Below are 17,875 nucleotides of genomic sequence, written 5' to 3'. Positions count from 1 at the left end.
GGAAATAGCTTCTAAAGGGATAAATGCTGGGTTAAGGTGTCTGGGGGGGTTGTTTGCTGGTCGACGATTTGGCTGCCTCGGGAATATTTAATGGGGATAATAAATATGCAGGAGAACAAACACACCGAGCTCATGGTGGAGAGGAAGGCTACTAACAAACAATTGGAACACGCCTTACATTCAGATCAAGGGTATATACAATTCTGACAGAGAGATGGGACTATTTACACACATCCCGCCTACCGCTCCCTAAACTCCACGTAGACTTTTCCCACCGATAATGTCACGAAATCAGCGACTCCTGCATAACGTCAACAGGAAACACCCAATTCATCGGGTCCGAATCATCAGAATTGAACATCGTATCCGCCATCTATCGCTAATTAGATCATTAATCCACTCCCGCAAAGAGGTCCGACTCACCATGAGATCAAAATCCCAGTCCTCAATCAGATCCGAAGCCACGTTCGAAGGAGACGTATCCATGGATACATCCCCATCCTGGGACACTTTCTCCGTAAGAACAGCCAAAGCTTCCTCTTCAGCTTCCTCCGCAGCCCCAACCAATACATTCGGAAGCTCCGCCTTGCTGATACCCTGCATCATGCCGCGGATTTGCGCGACAAGTAAACTCTGAACCAGGTATCCCTTGATATTAGTCTCTCCGGCTTCGATACACTGCAAGCACCAGGCTTTCGCTTCGTCGATCACGCAGAGGAGGTCCGGTCGGAGGGGCGCGGGACTGAGACCTTGGTCTTCCTGGAGTTGGGCTTTCAGCTCGACGGCGATGGCTATGCTTGCTTGCATGGCCACGGTGCGGAAGAGCCCGGATCCGCAGGCCACGAATCGAGCGAACTTGTCCGATGACGGAAGAGACGGGGGCTGGTAGGCTGAGCGCCACATCTTGAGACATATGTCTACTGTCACTTTGCGGGAATAGGCATAGGATGTTTCGTGCATGGCGGGGAAGAAGAAGGGGAGGTGGAGGGACGACAGGTAGCGATGCATGAGAAAATCAACGGCACGGATGGCAAATTGAGAGGGAGAGGGTCCGGTATTAGAGCGGAATGCTTGCAGAGTTTGGCATAGATCCTTGTATGAGGCTCTTAGCTGGGCGTCAAGTCGAAGTGTTTCCTCGTACGTTCCGTGGGAGTTCATGTCGTTGAGAAATTTGACGATCGCGGCGCGGAGCGGGAACGTCTTTCGAAGTGTTCTTGCAATGGTCACGCGCGTGAATTTGCTGTCTGGGTTTGGAGCGGGATCCTCGGAGGAGTTTCCCTCAATGAGCTGTTCATCATCGAAATTGCTGGGAGGCTCCGTATCAAAGTCATCCGAAGTCATCAACAGTGGTCCACCGCAGGTCATGCTTGTTTGCAGACTGATTTCCAGGATTGTGTTCCATAGCCTGCGGCGCATCTCTGCGGCAAGGAATGGCCCCTTTGGTAGACCGGTAGGGTCTCTGTGCAACCCCATATGTATTGCTGTTCTCAGGAGCTCGCCAAAGGAGATCCATATCAGTGTGGGGCCTATACCAGCCGCCTCCCGAGCAAGTAAAAGCAAGAGATGGATCTGCACAGCCTGAATGCTGAATCGGGACTTGTACTCGGGCTCTGCAAGCCAGGTCTGTGCCTCATATACCCACTTAACGGCGAGAGAGCGTAGGGAAAAGTGTTCATCGTAAGTTGTGGCTCCAATAGCAAGCACAAGCTTGACCTGAACAAGAAACGCCGTTTTATGCTCACTAGTCGGCGACCATAACGCTTCGTAGTCTCTCCTGAAGCTCGGAACATGCAGAATCGGATAGATGGTCTCGGTAGTCTGAAGGTAACAGTCCACGAGCTTGTCAGCAAGGTCTTTTGGTGGTAGATCGGTGCTTAGTGGCGAGGGCCACTTGGGCGCGCGCCGTGACTTTATTATCCTTGCCAGGGCTTTGCACTTCTGTACGCCCGGGAAAAGCGCCGATTCTTCTCGGACAAGTGGATCAATTGCATCAAAGATGTCCCGAAGCTAGAGACTGTCAGCAACCTGTCTCGCGATATTAAAATTATGCGTTAGAGCTAACCGATGCAACAAGTCCAATGATCCAGTAACTCTGGCCTAGCATGCGAGACTTGTGAATCGCACGACGAGTGACAGCCAAAGGATGGTCATGCTGTACGTGGATTACCCCAGTTATTTGAGTCGAAACAATTTCTATATTAGAATCAGGACTCGGCACTGAGGGTTGAGTTGAACCTCGTGTTGCTTTATCTAGCTGTTCTTCAAGTTCTTGGATCCTGCTCTTCATGGCCTGGACTTCCTGAATGGATATATGGGTGGCAACGGTCGGAGCACTCGGGCTATCTGCGAACGAGCTCGACTGATGGCTCAGAATTGTCGACGGCCTACTACTTTCAAAAGACATAGCATGATCTAACCCCTTGGGTTGCCGCCCCAAGATAATCTGGCCTGCTTGGTTATGGCCAAGACGTTGCGGCGGAGCCGGTGAATCATGGTTCTCGTACACGCATGTCTCGTTCCTCGTCCGTACACAGTTGCTGCATGGGGTTTCCCGATTACATTTAATCTTGCGTCTCCTACAGAGCAAGCAAGACCTGTTTGTTTATTTGTTAGCGCAGAACACAGAAAGGAGAGGATGGCCTACACAGCTGGCCTTCGGCGCCGGCGCTCGCCCTCGGTCATGGTGCCTTACAGCCGATGTGATATGTCCCGGGATCCGAGTCACGCAAGAATGTCAAGGATCAATTGGCCGGCAACAGATAAGATCTTTCGTATCACCGATTAATTTTCCGACCGAAAGGGAGAGTGGGAAGCTTGCAGAAAGATTACAGGAAGCTGGGCAATAGAGGTGATTAAACTGCCGTCGGCAGTTGCGTCTTTGGTCCGACTCGCCCCCCATTTCCCGACCGAACCCTAGTTATCTCCGCCAGTATGGCCGACTGAGTGGTTTCTCGAAAGGCCATCATATATAAGAGGTGGGGATGGAATAGAGCGATATTAAGTGATCGCAGACTGTGGGGCATAGTTGAGTCGAAACTGTTTCCTAACCAAATCACCAACTGCACCTCATACCAGACAAAATGGCAACAACGGAAACAACACATTGTGATCCAGAAAAAGGTGAAGGAAACGAGTCCATTTCTGCAGAATCCCGACAAGGTCAAACATGCTCTGATTCCTTAAAATTTGAGAAAGCACCCGATGGCGGCCTTCAAGCATGGCTTGTTGCCGCTGGAAGTGCTTGTATCTTCTTCTCATGCCTTGGTTTTTCGAACTCATTCGGCGTCTTCGAGGTGTACTACAAGGAGAACCAACTCCGTGATGAGCCATCTGGAAAGATATCTTGGATTGGATCACTGTCGACTTTCATCCAATTTGGAGCGGGCGCTATCGGAGGGCCATTGTTCGATCGCTATGGCGAATGGGCAAGTCATCTTCCCTCATCAGCGTTATGATAATCTCGCTAACATATGACAGGTGATACGACCCGCCATGGTAGTCTACATCTTCGCCCTGATGATGACAAGCCTGTGCTCGAAGTACTGGCAGTTTATGCTGGCACAAGGCGTGCTCATGGGCATCGCCATGGCGTTTCTGCAAATGCCAGCCCTTGGAGCAGTATTGCAATACTTTGACAAAAGGAAAGCAGCTGCACTAGGCCTCGCCGTCTCCGGTTCATCCATTGGAGGTGTCATCTTCCCGATCGCGCTCTCCAAGATGCTCAACAGCTCCTCGTTGGGATTCGGATGGTCGGTGAGAATCATGGGGTTTGTCATCATGCCCCTCATGGCATTCTCTTGGGTGGTTATGAAGGCTCGTCTACCCCCGCGTACAACCAACTTCTTTGTGGGATCGGCCTTCAAGGACGCGACATTCGTCATGGTGCTTGTCGCGTTTTTTCTCATGTTCATTGGTATGTTCACGCCTCTGTACTACCTTCCAACCTATGCGGTCATGGAAGGCGTGGACGCAACGCTAGCTTCATATCTGCTAGCAATCATCAACGCAGCCTCGACCTTTGGACGTATAATCCCGGGTGTGATAGCAGACAAGTACGGACGATTGAATGTCTTCGCGATCGGAGGTCTCGCCACTGCGGTGGTCATGCTCTGTATGACAACGGTGGGTTCCACGGCAGGGTTTGTCGTGTACTCCATTGCTTTCGGGTTCTGTTCCGGGACGATTGTCTCGGGGGCTTCCGCGGCGTTTGCTATGTGCATCAAGGACGCGCGGGACAGCGGCACGTTTATGGGGATGGGGATGGGGCTTAGCTCATTTGCAGCTCTCATCGGGCCCCCGGTCAATGGAGCACTGTTCGACAAGTATGGGGGATTTCTCCAAGCCTCCATATTGAGTGGGGTGGTGTGCTTGGTGGGTGGATGTGTCGCGCTCGCGACCAAGGCCACCACTTCACGTGGCATTTTGGGCAGGACATGAGACGCGATGGGTGTTGATGTTGATGGAAGTCCCAGACAGGGGTAATTGCTTTGTGGAGTATGAGTTTTGGGGTGGCGAGGAGGAGGGATCACTGCTGAGTGGTCGGATGTGTACAATAGCAGCAAGGTTGGACGAGGTGAAAGACGGCCGAGCCAACATCCCATGGGGTCGGCAAACGAGGAGGGGGCGTGTCAGGTGGCCTGTCACGCAAACCGGGGATCCATCTCCTCTCCACTCGCTACTGCTTTCACTTCCCCTGGATTGTGCTTCCACGTTTTCTCCCCTCATTAATCGCAATGTGTTTTACCGGCATTAGGGGTCGGACTGTTACAAATTTAGCTATTTACATATGAACTTGTCTAACTGAGACCACCATACTTAGATGAGATTGAGGTCTCTCAGCCTTATGGAGCCGGGCTTACCCACCTATCCGATCCTGAACGCGAGTCCAACCCATGGGTCACTTCATCCGACCATACGATGGGGACCACACGATGGAAACGAGCGTGGTGTCAAGTGGTGTCATTCTGGCGCGAACAACCTCGTGATCAATCCGCGGTCAACCAAGAGCTGGATTCACCCTCCATGTTTGACGACGTATCATACCTGGGAACAAGAAGTACGGAGCCATCGGCAGCGGGGGTCTGGGGATAAACCCGACTATGACGCCCAGGCCAATAGAGTGTGGGGAAGGGGGAGGAGCATGCTCGCGGCTACCGAGGAACTACTAGTCAGGAGTATCCTGGCAGCTTGGGAATCTTTCCTGGGGATAACTGCCTGGGACAAGGTCTGGCATGTTACGTATGACCTCGGATTTACGACGTCTGTCATCAGTGTTCCACGACATTGCGTGGTTTTACGTGATCGATAGTACTGCATGGCAATTTCCAACCCAGCCATCACGACATGGCACCCTCCATGGCGTAAAGCCCTGGGAATTTGCGTCGGCCTCCACGACTGCAAGGGGCAGCCAAGACCGGCCCAGGCCAAGGATGAACAGGGGTGTTCCATCCCATTTTGTGTCCCCGGCCAAGTCGGATGCATGGGAAGTGGGAACAAGCTCCCCGTTAGCGACCTGTCGTCACTGCGTTTATTGATGTTTCGACTAGATGAGGTTGGGGTTGGTTGGAGACAAGCATGAGTGAGGCTGTTGGCCGCATACCAGCCGCCCCTCCTTTCCTGACCCCGTGCCCGCAGCCGTATTGTATTGCACTGCTGCCTGCCACGCATTCCTTTGCGATCACTCATCCACGGTGAGGGCGGCGATCATAGTTGGAAGCTCGGGTCGTGGCGCCGATTGGAACGTTTCGATCATGCTTCGACAGAGTCAATTCAGAACTTGAAGTTCCAACGGCGTGCAGGTTAGGTAGTTTCTCGGAGCTTGTCTGGCTCTATGGCTCCTTCCCTTTCTGAACTTGACTCCTGGGCGGTGTTCTGGGATAGACTTCCGGGGAGGATTGTCCCATCATCCATGCATTCGCCTAGCAGTTAGTACTGGGAGGATGAGGGAAGATGGAGAACGAGGAGTGACAACTGTGACAGCCACTAGCGCTCTCCGCATGATCACGGGACCCCTCCCGGAGCAAATGGCGGAGGGGGTGGGTAGTAACTGTTAGGTAAGGGTTACTTCATCAGGGGAGCGTGCATCTCCGGGGGAAACCAGCGAGAAATCAGCGCGAGAGCTTGGAAGACGAGCGATGCAGGGGCCGAGGAGAGTACGTAGTAATCTTCACCTGGAGCGCCGTGCGAAGGACACCCGGGACAACATCAGTTCCCCGGGGGTCCATCTTTAGCAGGCATTCCACGTATAAGCCGGTATAACGCGCATAACACCGGGAGCCCCTCGGCTTTGTCAGCAGACCCGCCCCGTTGGGACGGGTCACGGGGCCGCGGGCGGCGACTTTCCATTATGTCATAGAATGCAGGCGGTGATCCCGATCGAGCGAAGGTCGGCGATGGCGCCAGAACCACCGCATCGAATCATCGCTTTCTTCGACTAATGGAAATGCCGGTTGTACTCCGTCCACAGTTAGGGAATAGATACATCGGAGGTCAGTGTCGACTCCAGCGACTCCAAGAGAGAGAGAGTTGGGAGGAATCATCTCGTCCATCTCCCTAATAGGGAGCATTCCGTCCTGAGATGTCCGACTCCGCCATCTCCGACTGCCTGGCTGATTGATAACCGTAGCGCCTCCGAGGCGATTAAAATAGTACGGCGATAGTCGCATCAGCCAATCCTCGACCGGCCGAGATCGATCAACGGTCAAAGGATTCGAGGACGACGAACTGGTGTCGGGGGAGCTCGGAAGCTGCAACTCGAATAATGGAGAATCCCTGTGACCTTTAGTACTTATTACTCGCTCTATTCTTCAAGCTCAATATTAATATGATTTTCTCCGAATGGGACGAGATTTCTTTCCCAGTCGCCGCTGCGGGCTGTGATTGCCCCATGTGGCCGGTGGGTCGGAGGCGGGAGCCGTGGAAGGCAATTCGCGTCGGGGGGTGTCAGTAGTGTTCCAGTCTTGAGGGTGTTCACCTTACTTAATGGAAACTTGACGTCGGCCTGCAGCATCTTTTCCTTTCCGTGCCCATTCCGTGCCCTCGATTTTTCCTCCCACCCACTCCCGTGCATGAATCAATAACAACAATCAATTCCCCCCCCCCCTTTCTTCTACAGTATCAAGTATCGATCTGCACCCTCAGCCCTGTCCACCACCACTACTGCTACTACTGCTACTACTACTGCTGCATAGTCCAGGACGTGCTCCACCCCAGCGAATCGTGCGCGCGTGCTCCTGCTCGGATCTCCTGGTTACAAGAGCGCTCGCTGCCCGCCTCGGGGCGCGCGGTCTTGTTCCCTTTCCGTGACTAACAAGTTCTCAACCTCCTCACCCGACTGACCCGACTGCTTGTCGTGTCTCCAACGCCCCTCTTTGACTCTCCAATTCCGGTGTAGTCTGCAGCCAGGGGTGCGCTGGTGGAATCCGGGGAAAGAAAAAAAGCTTTTTCCCTCCCCCCTCTGCCTGCGTCTCCCCTTCCAACCTTCTCGGAGCCCTCCTCGTCTGATCCTGTTCTGTCCTGCCCTGACCACCCGCCACCCACCAATCCATCACCTTGTCTCGGGACTGGCTCTACTTCTCCTATAAGTATATAGAGCCTTTCCCTAGCCTCACGGTCTCCCCGTCACCATGTCCGCCGCTACCACCGTCCCGATCCCTACCCACAAACCCCCTCACGCGAGATACGCCACCGCGGCCTCGGGGGACGTCTCGCCCATCAGCACCAACACCTCGCGCAACGCCTCCCCGTCTCCTCATTCGCCCGCCTGCTCATCTCAGAACTCGCGGTCTAGCAGCCGTCGCGAGTCGTTCGGCTCCATCAAGGAAGACGTCGACGGTATGTCTCTGTCCGCAACGCCGCGCACCATGGACCGGCAATCGCTAACAGGTCACTCACACGTCACAGGCATTGCGCAATCATTTCTCGACACCCATATTGATCAAACCCCTCAGGAGCCGCCCAAGCGGTCTCCCGTCGACATGCAGCCCGACTTCTGCTGCCCGTGCGGAGGGTTCCTGGGGTGGAAGCAGATCCGGCTAGGTGGAAAGAGTCTGAGTAAGAGTTACAGTGACCTGCGGGGCCTTGGAAGCATGCAGGCGCGTGGATGGGCCTGGGATAACACTCCACAGGCTGCTAGTCCGCCGAGCAAGGCGCTGCCGGTTGAGGTCGAAGAGGAAGTCGTCGTCGAGCTGAAGGAGGAGGAAGTCGAGCAGAAACCCGCCGCAGGGACGTCCCCGTTGGAGAGGCTGCCCCCGGAGGTTCTCGGTAAGCAAACAGATCTTCCCTCGCGTGCATACCTAGCTAACGTTGCCTAGATTACCTGATTTCCATGCTGGCCATCGATGTGCCCCCCAACGGATACGCACCGCGCAACGTGGACCTGATCGCCTGCCTTCTTGCCTCCAAGACGTTGCACGCCGCAACCCTCGGTGTGTTGTACCGAAACATGACCTTTCCCCACTCTATCATCTTCTCCAAAGCCCTCCAGCACATGTCTCGCTACCCGGCGTTGGGCACTTTGGTTCGTCGTCTCGACTTCTCTCACTTTACTTCGGTTGGCCTGGGACGGACCAAGCAGATGAACTCCGAGATCCAGAATCTCACCTCCAAGACCCTGCTTCAATGTCTGAACTTGCTACCCAACCTCAAGGAATGCCTGCTTCAGGAGCACGTGGAGGGGGATATCAGCATGGAAGTGATCCAGAAGCTCTTCACCGGTCTCCCCAATCTGTTTGCGGTCGACTTCTGCGGCTGCTCCTCCCAGTCATTCTCCGGCTTGTTCCTAGAGGCCCTGATCACCAGTCCTGGTCTCCCTGCGACTCTTCCAAACTTGAGACGGGTATCGCTCCACGAGTGCAGCAGTCTTCCCGCTTCGGTCTTTGAGATCCTTCTCCCGCGTCTCGTCAACCTCACCCATCTAGACGTCACCCACACGCAGATCAGTGAGGATGCTCTGTTCTCCATCCCCGAGTCTGCCAAGATCACTCACCTGAGCTTGTCCCGGTGCAGTCGTCTTCGGGGTTCTCGGGTGGTGGAGTTCCTCTCGACCCATCCGGCCGTAACCGGCTCGCTGGTTTTCCTGAACCTCTTGACTGATCCCACCCGGTCCCGCCTCCTCGAGGAAGAGAACGTGCACGCACTCCTTCCCAACTTGCCGACCACCCTGCGCTCTCTTAATTTGGGGGGCGCAAAGGTCACTTCTGCTCATACCCACGCCTTGGTGCCCTTGACCAAGCACCTGGAAGAGCTGGGTCTGAGCTCTTGTGAGCTCACTGGACAAGATATCAACTCATTCTTCGTCCCGTCCCGCCCCGTTACTGAAGAACTGACTAGTTCGCACCCCCCTGAGCCGTGGGTTCCGTCCACGCTGTGCTATTTGGACTTGAACAAAGCCAACCAGTTGACGATCGGCACCATTTTCAACCCCAACGCGTGTGTTATCCTCACCCAACAGAGCTACCCGTTGCAGGTCATTGAGTTCAGCGACAAGCTCATTGCCCCTCTGCGTGAGCGATCCCGGACCGCTAGAGTTTCGCCTGGCTGGACCGTGCGGGAACTTGGCCGTCGCGGGTGGTACGTTCGCGATCCCGCATCGATGCCCGAGGTCATGCTCGACGACGGTGCGCGCAGCTGGAAGATGGGCGCCCGTTGGTGGGGCATGCGCAAGATCCCCGTCGCGGTGGGAGACGTGGGCGGCTTGTACGGCCATTACATGTTCAAAAAGTGATCATTTCGCGTTGCATTTGCTGAATGATCAGTCTTATACCCTGCCATCTATTCTTTCTTTTTAGTCGTCTTTTTATCTTCCATTGCTATTTCCGGCGAATTTGGCATGGCGTTTGATTTGCTTGATTGACCACTGCAGACGGAGCGCGCCAAAAGTGTGGTTCTGATGACATGATTCTTGTTTGCGGCTGTCTGCATAGCGAGAGCGAGGTTTCAGCGTTGGGGATGCTTGACGATCTGATTACGGCTTGCGCTTATGATTGATACCATTGCATTGCTTGTTGCTGTTTGTTGGTCTGGGGTTTGCGGGCTATTTTTTTGTATTTTAGGGTGGCGATTTGCTTGAAATTGCTGCGGAGTTGGTTAGGAATTTAGTTGTCCACTCTTATCTTTTTTTTTTGTAGTCGGATAGAAGCGTAGACGCGTAGACGCGCAGAAGTTTTGTCGAGGTACCTGTGCTGGGCTCCAAACTCACCTCCAACCGGCCTCATCCTGGCTTAGTAACAAAAAAGGCAAGACTGGTCGGTCGTTTGCCAACTCATGATGGGACATCTGAAATGACATGGTGAAACCAGCCTCCTCACTGTGATTAAACGATAACATAGATCTCAGTTGTTCGCCATCAAGACAAAGAAAGGGTGAACAAAACACGGAACACTACAAACACCAGAAAAACGAGTCACCACTGAAGTAGGACAAAACACGCAACCCAACAGCAACAAACACCGAAAATGTGAGAACCGCGCCCTGATTACTGAAGAGTAATTGTTCATGTTACACGGCCCTACAGCTAGCTGGCTGGGATGCAATTACTTATGAGAGAAGCTACTTAGGTGGTGTTGTTTATTTTATATAAGAGAGATGGGTGTTTGTGGTGTGAGATGTGTTGGTGTTGTTTAGATCTATACTTATATTAAAGGGTGGAAATGAGAGGGAGGGGATGATGAAAGGTGATTGACTCTATTTCTATTTCTATTTCTGGTGGTTGGATGATTCGAGCAGCCTGAGAGTACCAGAACGATGAATAGATCAATCTAGCGTGCACAGAAAAAAAGAATCAGGTGCATCAGCGAAGAGAAAAAAAAAAAGAACCCCCCCCCACTTCCCAGAAACAGTCCCAAAATGAAAGCCCACTCAAGATAGAACAACATTACAAAAAGGAAGCTCCGATATAGAGACAAATATAAAAGAGATGTCAAAAGCAAATACCGCGAGAGCCCAACAGATAAATAACCCAGACAGAAAAAAAGAAAAAAAAAAAAAAAAAAAAAAAAAGAAACCAAAACAGAATACCCCCAAACATCAGAAAGAGAAAAAACTAAACACTCGAACTAATACTCACTTACCAACCCACCCTCAAACATCCCTCAACTGCATAACTAACATCTTACAACACGTCTTCAACTCCATCCACCCAACACCCCTCCCCACACACTCCCACGCATAAACAGCCCGAATCTCCAACAAAAGGCCTAGGAAGGTTACCTTTTGCACCAGTACCTCTTCATCCTCGGATTATACGCGGAGGTCCTGTAATAGCCGCATTTCTGTGCTGCGGTTCCGGTGCTGGCACTGGTACTCCGTATACTACAGACGAGACGATCTTATCTGATCCGACAATCCGAGACTATCGCCCACCGCTTGGAGAAATGATCTGCATGTGATGCCCCACTTGCACAGGTACCATTCCAGTAGCAGCCAAACAGTCGCAAGATATATGTGAAATCTCGTTCTGACGAGTCATTAGACAAGCACAATAGCTAAGTGATACACGGGAGGCGATTAACAGCGCGTTGATGGAAAGTGGGCTGAAGCCAGACAACAAAGTAACCGTGGGGTGAGGAAACGGGCGGGCACTGTCATCTCATATCCCTGCATACTATACAGGGCGCGCGGCTGGGGAGTATGATGTACTTGGCTAAAGACTACTTCGCCTTTGGTAGTAAAATATAAAGTCGCGCGTTCGAGGCTGTCGGTGTAGGTGAATTGACTGGAGAAGGTAGAAAGATCCCTCTTAGCCTCGGGCGCCAGGGGAAATCGGCTGTATTAATGATACATTCTTTTACACAGACAAGCAGCAGGAACTTCATCCGTTTCAGGGGGAAAGATCTCCAGTCTGACCACTCATCGGAATCCGCCATCTCGGACGCCGGGTAGGCACCAAGACAGGAGGATAGGAACTGCTTATGCAGGCTTGATCAAGGTGCGCATTCCGGTATGAAATCTTAGCGAACGGTGAGAGTGCGAATAACTGATGCCCTGTGTACATTTCGTGCTTTTGCTCGATTCCTTAGAATCGACTGGCCGGCTTTCTGCTCGCCGCGGGCCCATCAGCCTGTCGTCCTTCCAGGCTTCCACCGAATGGGCCATTGGCTAATAATAGCTGTGGTCTGCTAAAGCGGATACATGTGCCTTTGCCATGCAACAGAGCCAGGAAAGACAGCCCTAATGAGGGAAATGCACTTCTGTAGATAGGCAGTAAGGGTAGTGAGATGCTCCTTGAGCTCATAGAATGGAAACATCTCCAAATGAAGTCCGCGTCTACAGGAGGCCTTAAACTGGCTGCATAAACACAGTCCAAGGGTGGTTTTTGGTTCAGCATCAATTTGCTTGATAGTGTTTAAGCACTTCGAAACCCTCACCTCATGCCTTGATATGCAAAAGCCAGCCATCCTTTCCTACAATGCCACGTTTGCCAAGGTTATTCTGCATATGAAGTTAGATATCCGTTGTAGAGGCGTGTTATCATGGAGCGATTAGAACACGATTCGAAGGCGAGATATTTGAAATTTAGTGCTTGTAAAGGCGAAAATATCGCAACGTCCAGCGGAACATTCAGAGGTTGAACCATCTCTCTTTCCAGCAGAATATTGTTTTCCATATGACTGCATTATATGTGCACCAAGGTTTAGACCAGACTCACGAGGACTTGGTATGTCATGGTGGATAGCATTATCTCCATCGCCTATGTTTATTCACCATTGGATTTCTTGTCCCCAACTCAACACACGTATCTCTCTCTTCCATGGATAACCCCCCACCTGTCATATCACCGTAGTCTTGAAATGAATGAACATGGAAGACTTCCTGTAACCGTTTCACTTGTGGCTTTGGTCTCAAAGTTTGCCGTGCAAAGATGCTGGCCACTTCTGCCAAAGAGCTATATATCCATCCGCATTCTCGCAAACAGGACATCCTTGCCGCTGATGATGGGGTACAGGCACCCGGTCTGAAGGAGCGTAGCAAGACCAGAAGACGACATGAAATTATAACATCTACCACCGGCCGCGGTCGCTGGTGCTTCATGCGTAGACCCTGTATTCAAAACAAGTGCACAGGTATCCGATATCGACCATGTAGACCGGGTCCAACTATGTCGCCCATTTAACTGGATTTCTGCTTCGATATACATAGAAGTTTCCCATGAAGGATGTTGTTGCTCATTCGATACTAGGGCGACTGATATATGGAACCGCATATTGCTTTGATGAGATCTATAGCTGTATGAAAGGTCACTGTACGCCGACGAAGCGACGTCATCACACCGGTAAAAGCTGATGAGAGATCGTAGAAATAGAGTCAAGTGGATATTATGGCTTTCTGAATGAGCCCTCGGGTTATGTTTTGGAAAAGGCCCGACTTTTGCTTGCCCTTTCCGTGCTATTGATAGGGAGAACTCGGAAGGCTTTCGACGCATGAAAGGGCCATTCTCATCATGCTGGATTGGTGGCGGGGAAAAGAGGAAGATGGAGATGAATGTGGAATAGGGGGTTTATATAGTGGTTTGTCGGCCTTTCCTATGAATGGGCAAAGTGAAGGACAGCTGGTTCGCTGTTTTGGCATGCCGCCTGTTTGCTTTGAATTCTTCACTATATGAATCGTTTATTCAATGTACAGCGTTATCCACTCCTCCAGTGAATGTCCCATCCCTTTGAAGACGACAGAGAACGGTTTTTTTCTTTTCTTTTTTTTTTTTTCCCCCTTCAGCCACTGCAACCTCGCTTCTGATACTCACAGTCTACGACCCAAGACCAGCAACCAACTGATCCCCCAGACTCTTGATACTATCTTCAAAAGTCTGCGTATCCGTGGCAGTCCAGTCCGCACTACTCCCAGGGACGGCATTCTGGCCCTCAAACCCGATATACAGAACATCATCCGCCGTATGCCCATTGTCGCCCGTGATCCCCTCACCAGGAAAGCACAACTTGGCCAGTGCAATCGACGCCTCGCCCGTGACGCCACCTCCATTCATGTCGCCCCAGACGCCATAATACTACCATCCATCAGCCTCAGCATCACCTTCATCCCACGTCCCAACCCCGCAGCATGACTCACCAGTTGTCCCCCGCAAACGACGGCCATTACGCTGAGGGGCTGCATCCCACTACTCTGCGGGTCAAAGTTGGTGTTACCGAAGACCACGTACGGGTGGACATTTGCGTCCAGGTCGCTGATACCGTACTGGACGACCTGGTCTTGGAAACTTGTTTGTCCCTGGATCGAGGGGTCGTCGCCGCAGTCTCCGCCGCTGGCGTGCGCTCCATCGCAGTCCACGTCCATGTTGTCGTATTGACCTCCGTTGGAGCTGCTGTGGAGGAAGATGGCGTTGGGGATGTCTCCGCAGTACTCGAATGTGGTGTCACCGGTGGTTCCGTCGCTGAATCCGCTGGCTATGATGTTGTCGCAAGTCTTGGTCTGTCTTCTGTTAGGGTGCCGCGGTGAAGTGCAGGGGAGGGGAGGGAAGGGGCAGACTCTGTGGTCATTGTAGATTTGGGCGAGGTTGCCGGGGATGCTGTATGCCGATGTCAGGCTAGCGGCGAGGAGGATGGTGGCTAGGTGATGGTTGATGGGGTGCATTTTGATGAGGATCACTGTGAGGCAGGCGACAATCTCTGAGATCACCTAGTATCTTATGGGCTGATACGCAGTGGTCTCTTATGTATGCCATGCCATCCTGGTGAGCCCTTGTTGGACCTATGGATCTATCAATCGATGAGCCTTTCACTTGCTCGAAAATAGAGACCAGCATTAGGTTGTCCACTCATCATCATCTTGCATCGACCCACTACAATGCTTGATCATGTCAACGCGTAATTTACTTACTCTTTTGTGCATGTTGACTTCAGCCAGCCACTACATGCGTGGACGGTAGAGAATGCATCCGAATGTCTGGATGACTTCATCTCAAATCGCGCCATACAATCCAAACTTAGAGGGACTCGCGATCGAAAAACAACGCAGACGTGAGTCAACTCAAGTCATCCGTCATGAGATAGAGGGATGAGAAGGAAGGTTCTTTTGTGCATCTCAGTCATACTTCCAAGGCCCTGATGTGCTGGTTGTTTCATTGGAGCGCCGGCTCGATTTGACTCTGGGTGGCGTTGCGACGATGACCTCAGCGGTTGTCGATAGAAACAAGATCGGTGAGACGACCACTAAAGGTGAGAGATTTTCGGGCAATAACGGATAGGATAGGATTTGGGTCCGAATCGGACGAGGAAAGCTGGCAAGAAGTAACGGGATGACCCCCAAATCTGCGTTGTCACTGTCGGTCTTGATATCATCACCCCAGACCCTTTTCATACCAAGAAAGCTACTGAAAACCATGAAAGTATCACGAAAAAAAAAGTTAAATTGTCTACTGACATTCATTAGCAAGCTAACAGTCATCAGATTCAGTCGTGGTTGATAAATTTTAGATTGGCCATGCCACTTTGACCGGCTCATAGATATCGAGGGGTGTATCATCAATAGAATTCCCCACGGGCTCCATGATGTTGATGAACCTGATGATCCATTGGCGGGGACTATAGTGGTGGCATCAGAGGATGTGCGCTAGGGTCTCGGTATGCCCTCTAGCTCTAGTTCACAAATTGCTGCTTTCTCCAAAATTACCGTCTGCAGTAAGCAACGAAAGAAATTAGAACATTGTTTTGAAAAGGTATATAGATCGTACAGGGCTCCTGTTGCCAATGGTTCCGCGAAGGCCGTATTAACATCCGCCAGGTTGGTGATTACGACAGACAGAAAGATACCGATACCCTTTGCGACCTGGCCTTCATAAGCTTGTAAGATGTCGGTTCGAGGAACCCATTGACTTATATTCTGTAACAGTACCAAATGCATCAGGTGCTGCATACAACCAGCATTCCAAACTATTTTCCATGTTTGGATAACAGGTTTAAAGCTTGGCGACACGCAGACGACGCCGCTTGGCCACCTTCCTCGCATATGGATGGGAGGCAGATTCAGGGACCAGATGGTCAATATCAGCTGTGTTGACCAGATGAGGACCCGTCTCGTCCAGGCTGGTGATTCCGATGTTACGCATCGCTGTTTCAAGCTCGTCTCTCATGACTAAGGCTGCGATTAGGAAACAGAACAAATAGAGGGAATGAGAAACTGCACTCACTATCCACCAAATGCTCCACTCCCTTTTGCCCATAGTTGGTTGCAAACAGCATACTACGTCCCATTCCAACTGCTGTTGCTCCCAAGCAAACCGCTTTGAGTATGTCCGTCCCTCTGCGAATGCCGCTGTCAACGTAAATTTCCATCCTGTCGAAGACTTCTGGGCAGCGCTTATGGAGCTCCAACAGAGTGACAATCGATGGCGGACTGGTATCTAGATTTCGCCCGCCATGGTTGCTCAATAGAATACCGTCCAGTCCGGCCTCCATGGCTAGGATGGCGTCATCCGCAGACATCACCCCTTTCAGGCATACGGGAAGATGAGTGTGTTTGCGCACCCACACAAGGTCGTCCCAAGTTAGGCCTGGGTCAATGAATCCAGCCATCACTCTTCCAAGGCCACCTCCTTTCTTATCATTTGTCGCTTTTGACGGTGCCATAGGGACTGAGAGGCTCTCATCCGCCTTGACTCGCTCATCTGCTTCCCTCTTACCCGGCCAGGCGGCATCGACCGTTACAAAAATAGCCTTCATGCTAGGATTAGCGGAGCATTGACGGAGAAGGGCAGCTGACTTCTCGCGATCACGGTTCACGTATAGTTGGAAGAACAGGTTTGCTGAAGGTGCAACACTCCGAATGTCCTCAATCGGATAGGACGAGTTGTTAGAAATCTGTCCAACAATCGAAATGAGCTTCAGGACGAGGGGGAATTTGGCGTTCTAACCTACCCCTTGAAGAATTCCCTTTCTTTCGCACGCTCTGGCAATCGCGAGCTCCCCTTCTGGGTGGATGAGCTTTGCCATTGCGGCTGGGCTCACGAACAATGGGAGACTGGTATCGACTCCCAGAATGCTGGTTCTCGTGTCTACAGATCGCACATTTCTTAGCACCCGAGGGCGAAACCATATACGGTCGAAGCAGGATTTATTTGCATTTCGAGTGAGGAGATCCGTTGCAGCGCTGGAATAAAACGCCCAAGTCTTCTTACTGGCCGTCTTTGACGCGACCAGCTCGAAGTCGTGCGAATTGATGAGAGTATCTAATGGCGGCTTCTCATTTTGGAGGATAACTTGCGGATTCTCAGATGGTGTTTGCTTTACCCATTCATCGTCGATTGTTGATTCGTCCAACGTTCCCATGTTCTTCTCCGGGGATAGGTTTGCTGTGATGACGCTCGGGGCATGGACTTCCGAGTATGGCTGCGTGGCATCACGACCTGCATATTTCAGGATGACTCAATCCGAAGCCTCAGTATCCCTGTTTTTTGGGCAGCCGTTCCGTACAGAGCTTACTCGTCGACCCTCCTGGGTGTTCCTCCAAGAATTCCGTCACATCCCACACTTGGTTATCAACCACGATCCAACAGTCTTCAGGCGTCTTATGTTGGGAGATCTGCCGCGCAGACAAACGCGCCTTTTCCACCATTGTGTAAGACACGGAGTCCAAGCAATTTCGTATTTGCGTATCGGTTCAATCAAAGCGCGAAAGGGACGCGACTGGTAGAATCGGGGTCTGGTGCGAAGTGATCCAGACAACAAGTCAAAGCAGCCCCGGGCGGAGATCCTAGCCCCTTGATATACCTATCTAGCGCCCGGGGAACAGACGATCCTCGTGCTTCGGTGCATCATCAACGCGGGGTGATGTACCGCACCCGAGCATCACCGCGCATGCGGCGTCAATACTCTCGTGTCGAGCTATCGATTGGCTTTGCATCCAAATAGCTCCGAGCACTGTCGAT

At 51.9% G+C, this 17,875-nt stretch overlaps 5 protein-coding genes across 5 annotated transcripts; 2 read left to right on the top strand and 3 right to left on the bottom strand.

Annotated features, from left to right (window-relative positions):
* Nucleotides 1-283: 283 nt before the first annotated feature.
* On the bottom strand, nucleotides 284-2,682 carry BO70DRAFT_351049 (uncharacterized protein; the record flags this gene model as incomplete). Its single annotated transcript, XM_025541724.1, has 4 exons — nucleotides 284-373; nucleotides 424-2,007; nucleotides 2,063-2,594; nucleotides 2,645-2,682. The coding sequence occupies 4 exons, from the start codon at nucleotides 2,680-2,682 to the stop codon at nucleotides 284-286; spliced, it is 2,244 nt and encodes a 747-aa protein (XP_025401433.1).
* A 398-nt stretch (nucleotides 2,683-3,080) lies between these two features.
* BO70DRAFT_369550 (MCT family MFS transporter) lies at nucleotides 3,081-4,437 on the top strand (the record flags this gene model as incomplete). Its single annotated transcript, XM_025544686.1, has 3 exons — nucleotides 3,081-3,120; nucleotides 3,196-3,425; nucleotides 3,478-4,437. The coding sequence occupies 3 exons, from the start codon at nucleotides 3,081-3,083 to the stop codon at nucleotides 4,435-4,437; spliced, it is 1,230 nt and encodes a 409-aa protein (XP_025401432.1).
* Nucleotides 4,438-7,625: 3,188 nt separating this feature from the next.
* Nucleotides 7,626-9,724, top strand: BO70DRAFT_394432 (Leucine Rich Repeat domain protein; the record flags this gene model as incomplete). Its single annotated transcript, XM_025546460.1, has 3 exons — nucleotides 7,626-7,833; nucleotides 7,903-8,262; nucleotides 8,313-9,724. The coding sequence occupies 3 exons, from the start codon at nucleotides 7,626-7,628 to the stop codon at nucleotides 9,722-9,724; spliced, it is 1,980 nt and encodes a 659-aa protein (XP_025401431.1).
* A 3,976-nt stretch (nucleotides 9,725-13,700) lies between these two features.
* BO70DRAFT_310825 (glycoside hydrolase family 75 protein) lies at nucleotides 13,701-14,974 on the bottom strand. Its single transcript, XM_025540167.1, has 4 exons — nucleotides 14,830-14,974; nucleotides 14,479-14,708; nucleotides 14,062-14,421; nucleotides 13,701-13,999 (listed from the first exon to the last, which is right to left on the bottom strand). Exons 2-4 carry the CDS (start codon nucleotides 14,581-14,583, stop codon nucleotides 13,742-13,744), a joined length of 723 nt encoding a protein of 240 aa, XP_025401430.1. The 5' UTR covers nucleotides 14,584-14,708; nucleotides 14,830-14,974; the 3' UTR covers nucleotides 13,701-13,741.
* A 716-nt stretch (nucleotides 14,975-15,690) lies between these two features.
* Nucleotides 15,691-17,687, bottom strand: BO70DRAFT_196425 (FMN-dependent alpha-hydroxy acid dehydrogenase). Its single transcript, XM_025538557.1, has 4 exons — nucleotides 17,430-17,687; nucleotides 16,866-17,371; nucleotides 16,139-16,808; nucleotides 15,691-16,083 (listed from the first exon to the last, which is right to left on the bottom strand). Exons 1-4 carry the CDS (start codon nucleotides 17,560-17,562, stop codon nucleotides 15,908-15,910), a joined length of 1,485 nt encoding a protein of 494 aa, XP_025401429.1. The 5' UTR covers nucleotides 17,563-17,687; the 3' UTR covers nucleotides 15,691-15,907.
* Between the last annotated feature and the right edge of the window lie 188 nt (nucleotides 17,688-17,875).

Source organism: Aspergillus heteromorphus, assembly GCF_003184545.1.
Source record: "Aspergillus heteromorphus CBS 117.55 chromosome Unknown BO70scaffold_6, whole genome shotgun sequence".
In the NCBI taxonomy this organism is placed as follows: Eukaryota; Fungi; Ascomycota; class Eurotiomycetes; order Eurotiales; family Aspergillaceae; genus Aspergillus; species Aspergillus heteromorphus.
Note: the sequence above shows the minus strand (reverse complement) of the source record. Positions and strands in the feature narration are given on the sequence as shown.

Coding starts and splice junctions, on each gene's coding strand:
- BO70DRAFT_310825 (XM_025540167.1), bottom strand. CDS start 14,583: ATGCACCCCATCAACCATCACCTAGCCACCATCCTCCTCGCCGCTAGC. Junction 14,422..14,478: donor AAATCTACAATGACCACAGA/GTCTGCCCCTTC, acceptor AACAGAAGACAG/ACCAAGACTTGCGACAACAT. Junction 14,000..14,061: donor TCGTTTGCGGGGGACAACTG/GTGAGTCATGCT, acceptor GATGGATGGTAG/TATTATGGCGTCTGGGGCGA.
- BO70DRAFT_196425 (XM_025538557.1), bottom strand. CDS start 17,562: ATGGTGGAAAAGGCGCGTTTGTCTGCGCGGCAGATCTCCCAACATAAG. Junction 16,809..16,865: donor GAAAGGGAATTCTTCAAGGG/GTAGGTTAGAAC, acceptor ATTGTTGGACAG/ATTTCTAACAACTCGTCCTA. Junction 16,084..16,138: donor AGTGGAGCATTTGGTGGATA/GTGAGTGCAGTT, acceptor TCGCAGCCTTAG/TCATGAGAGACGAGCTTGAA.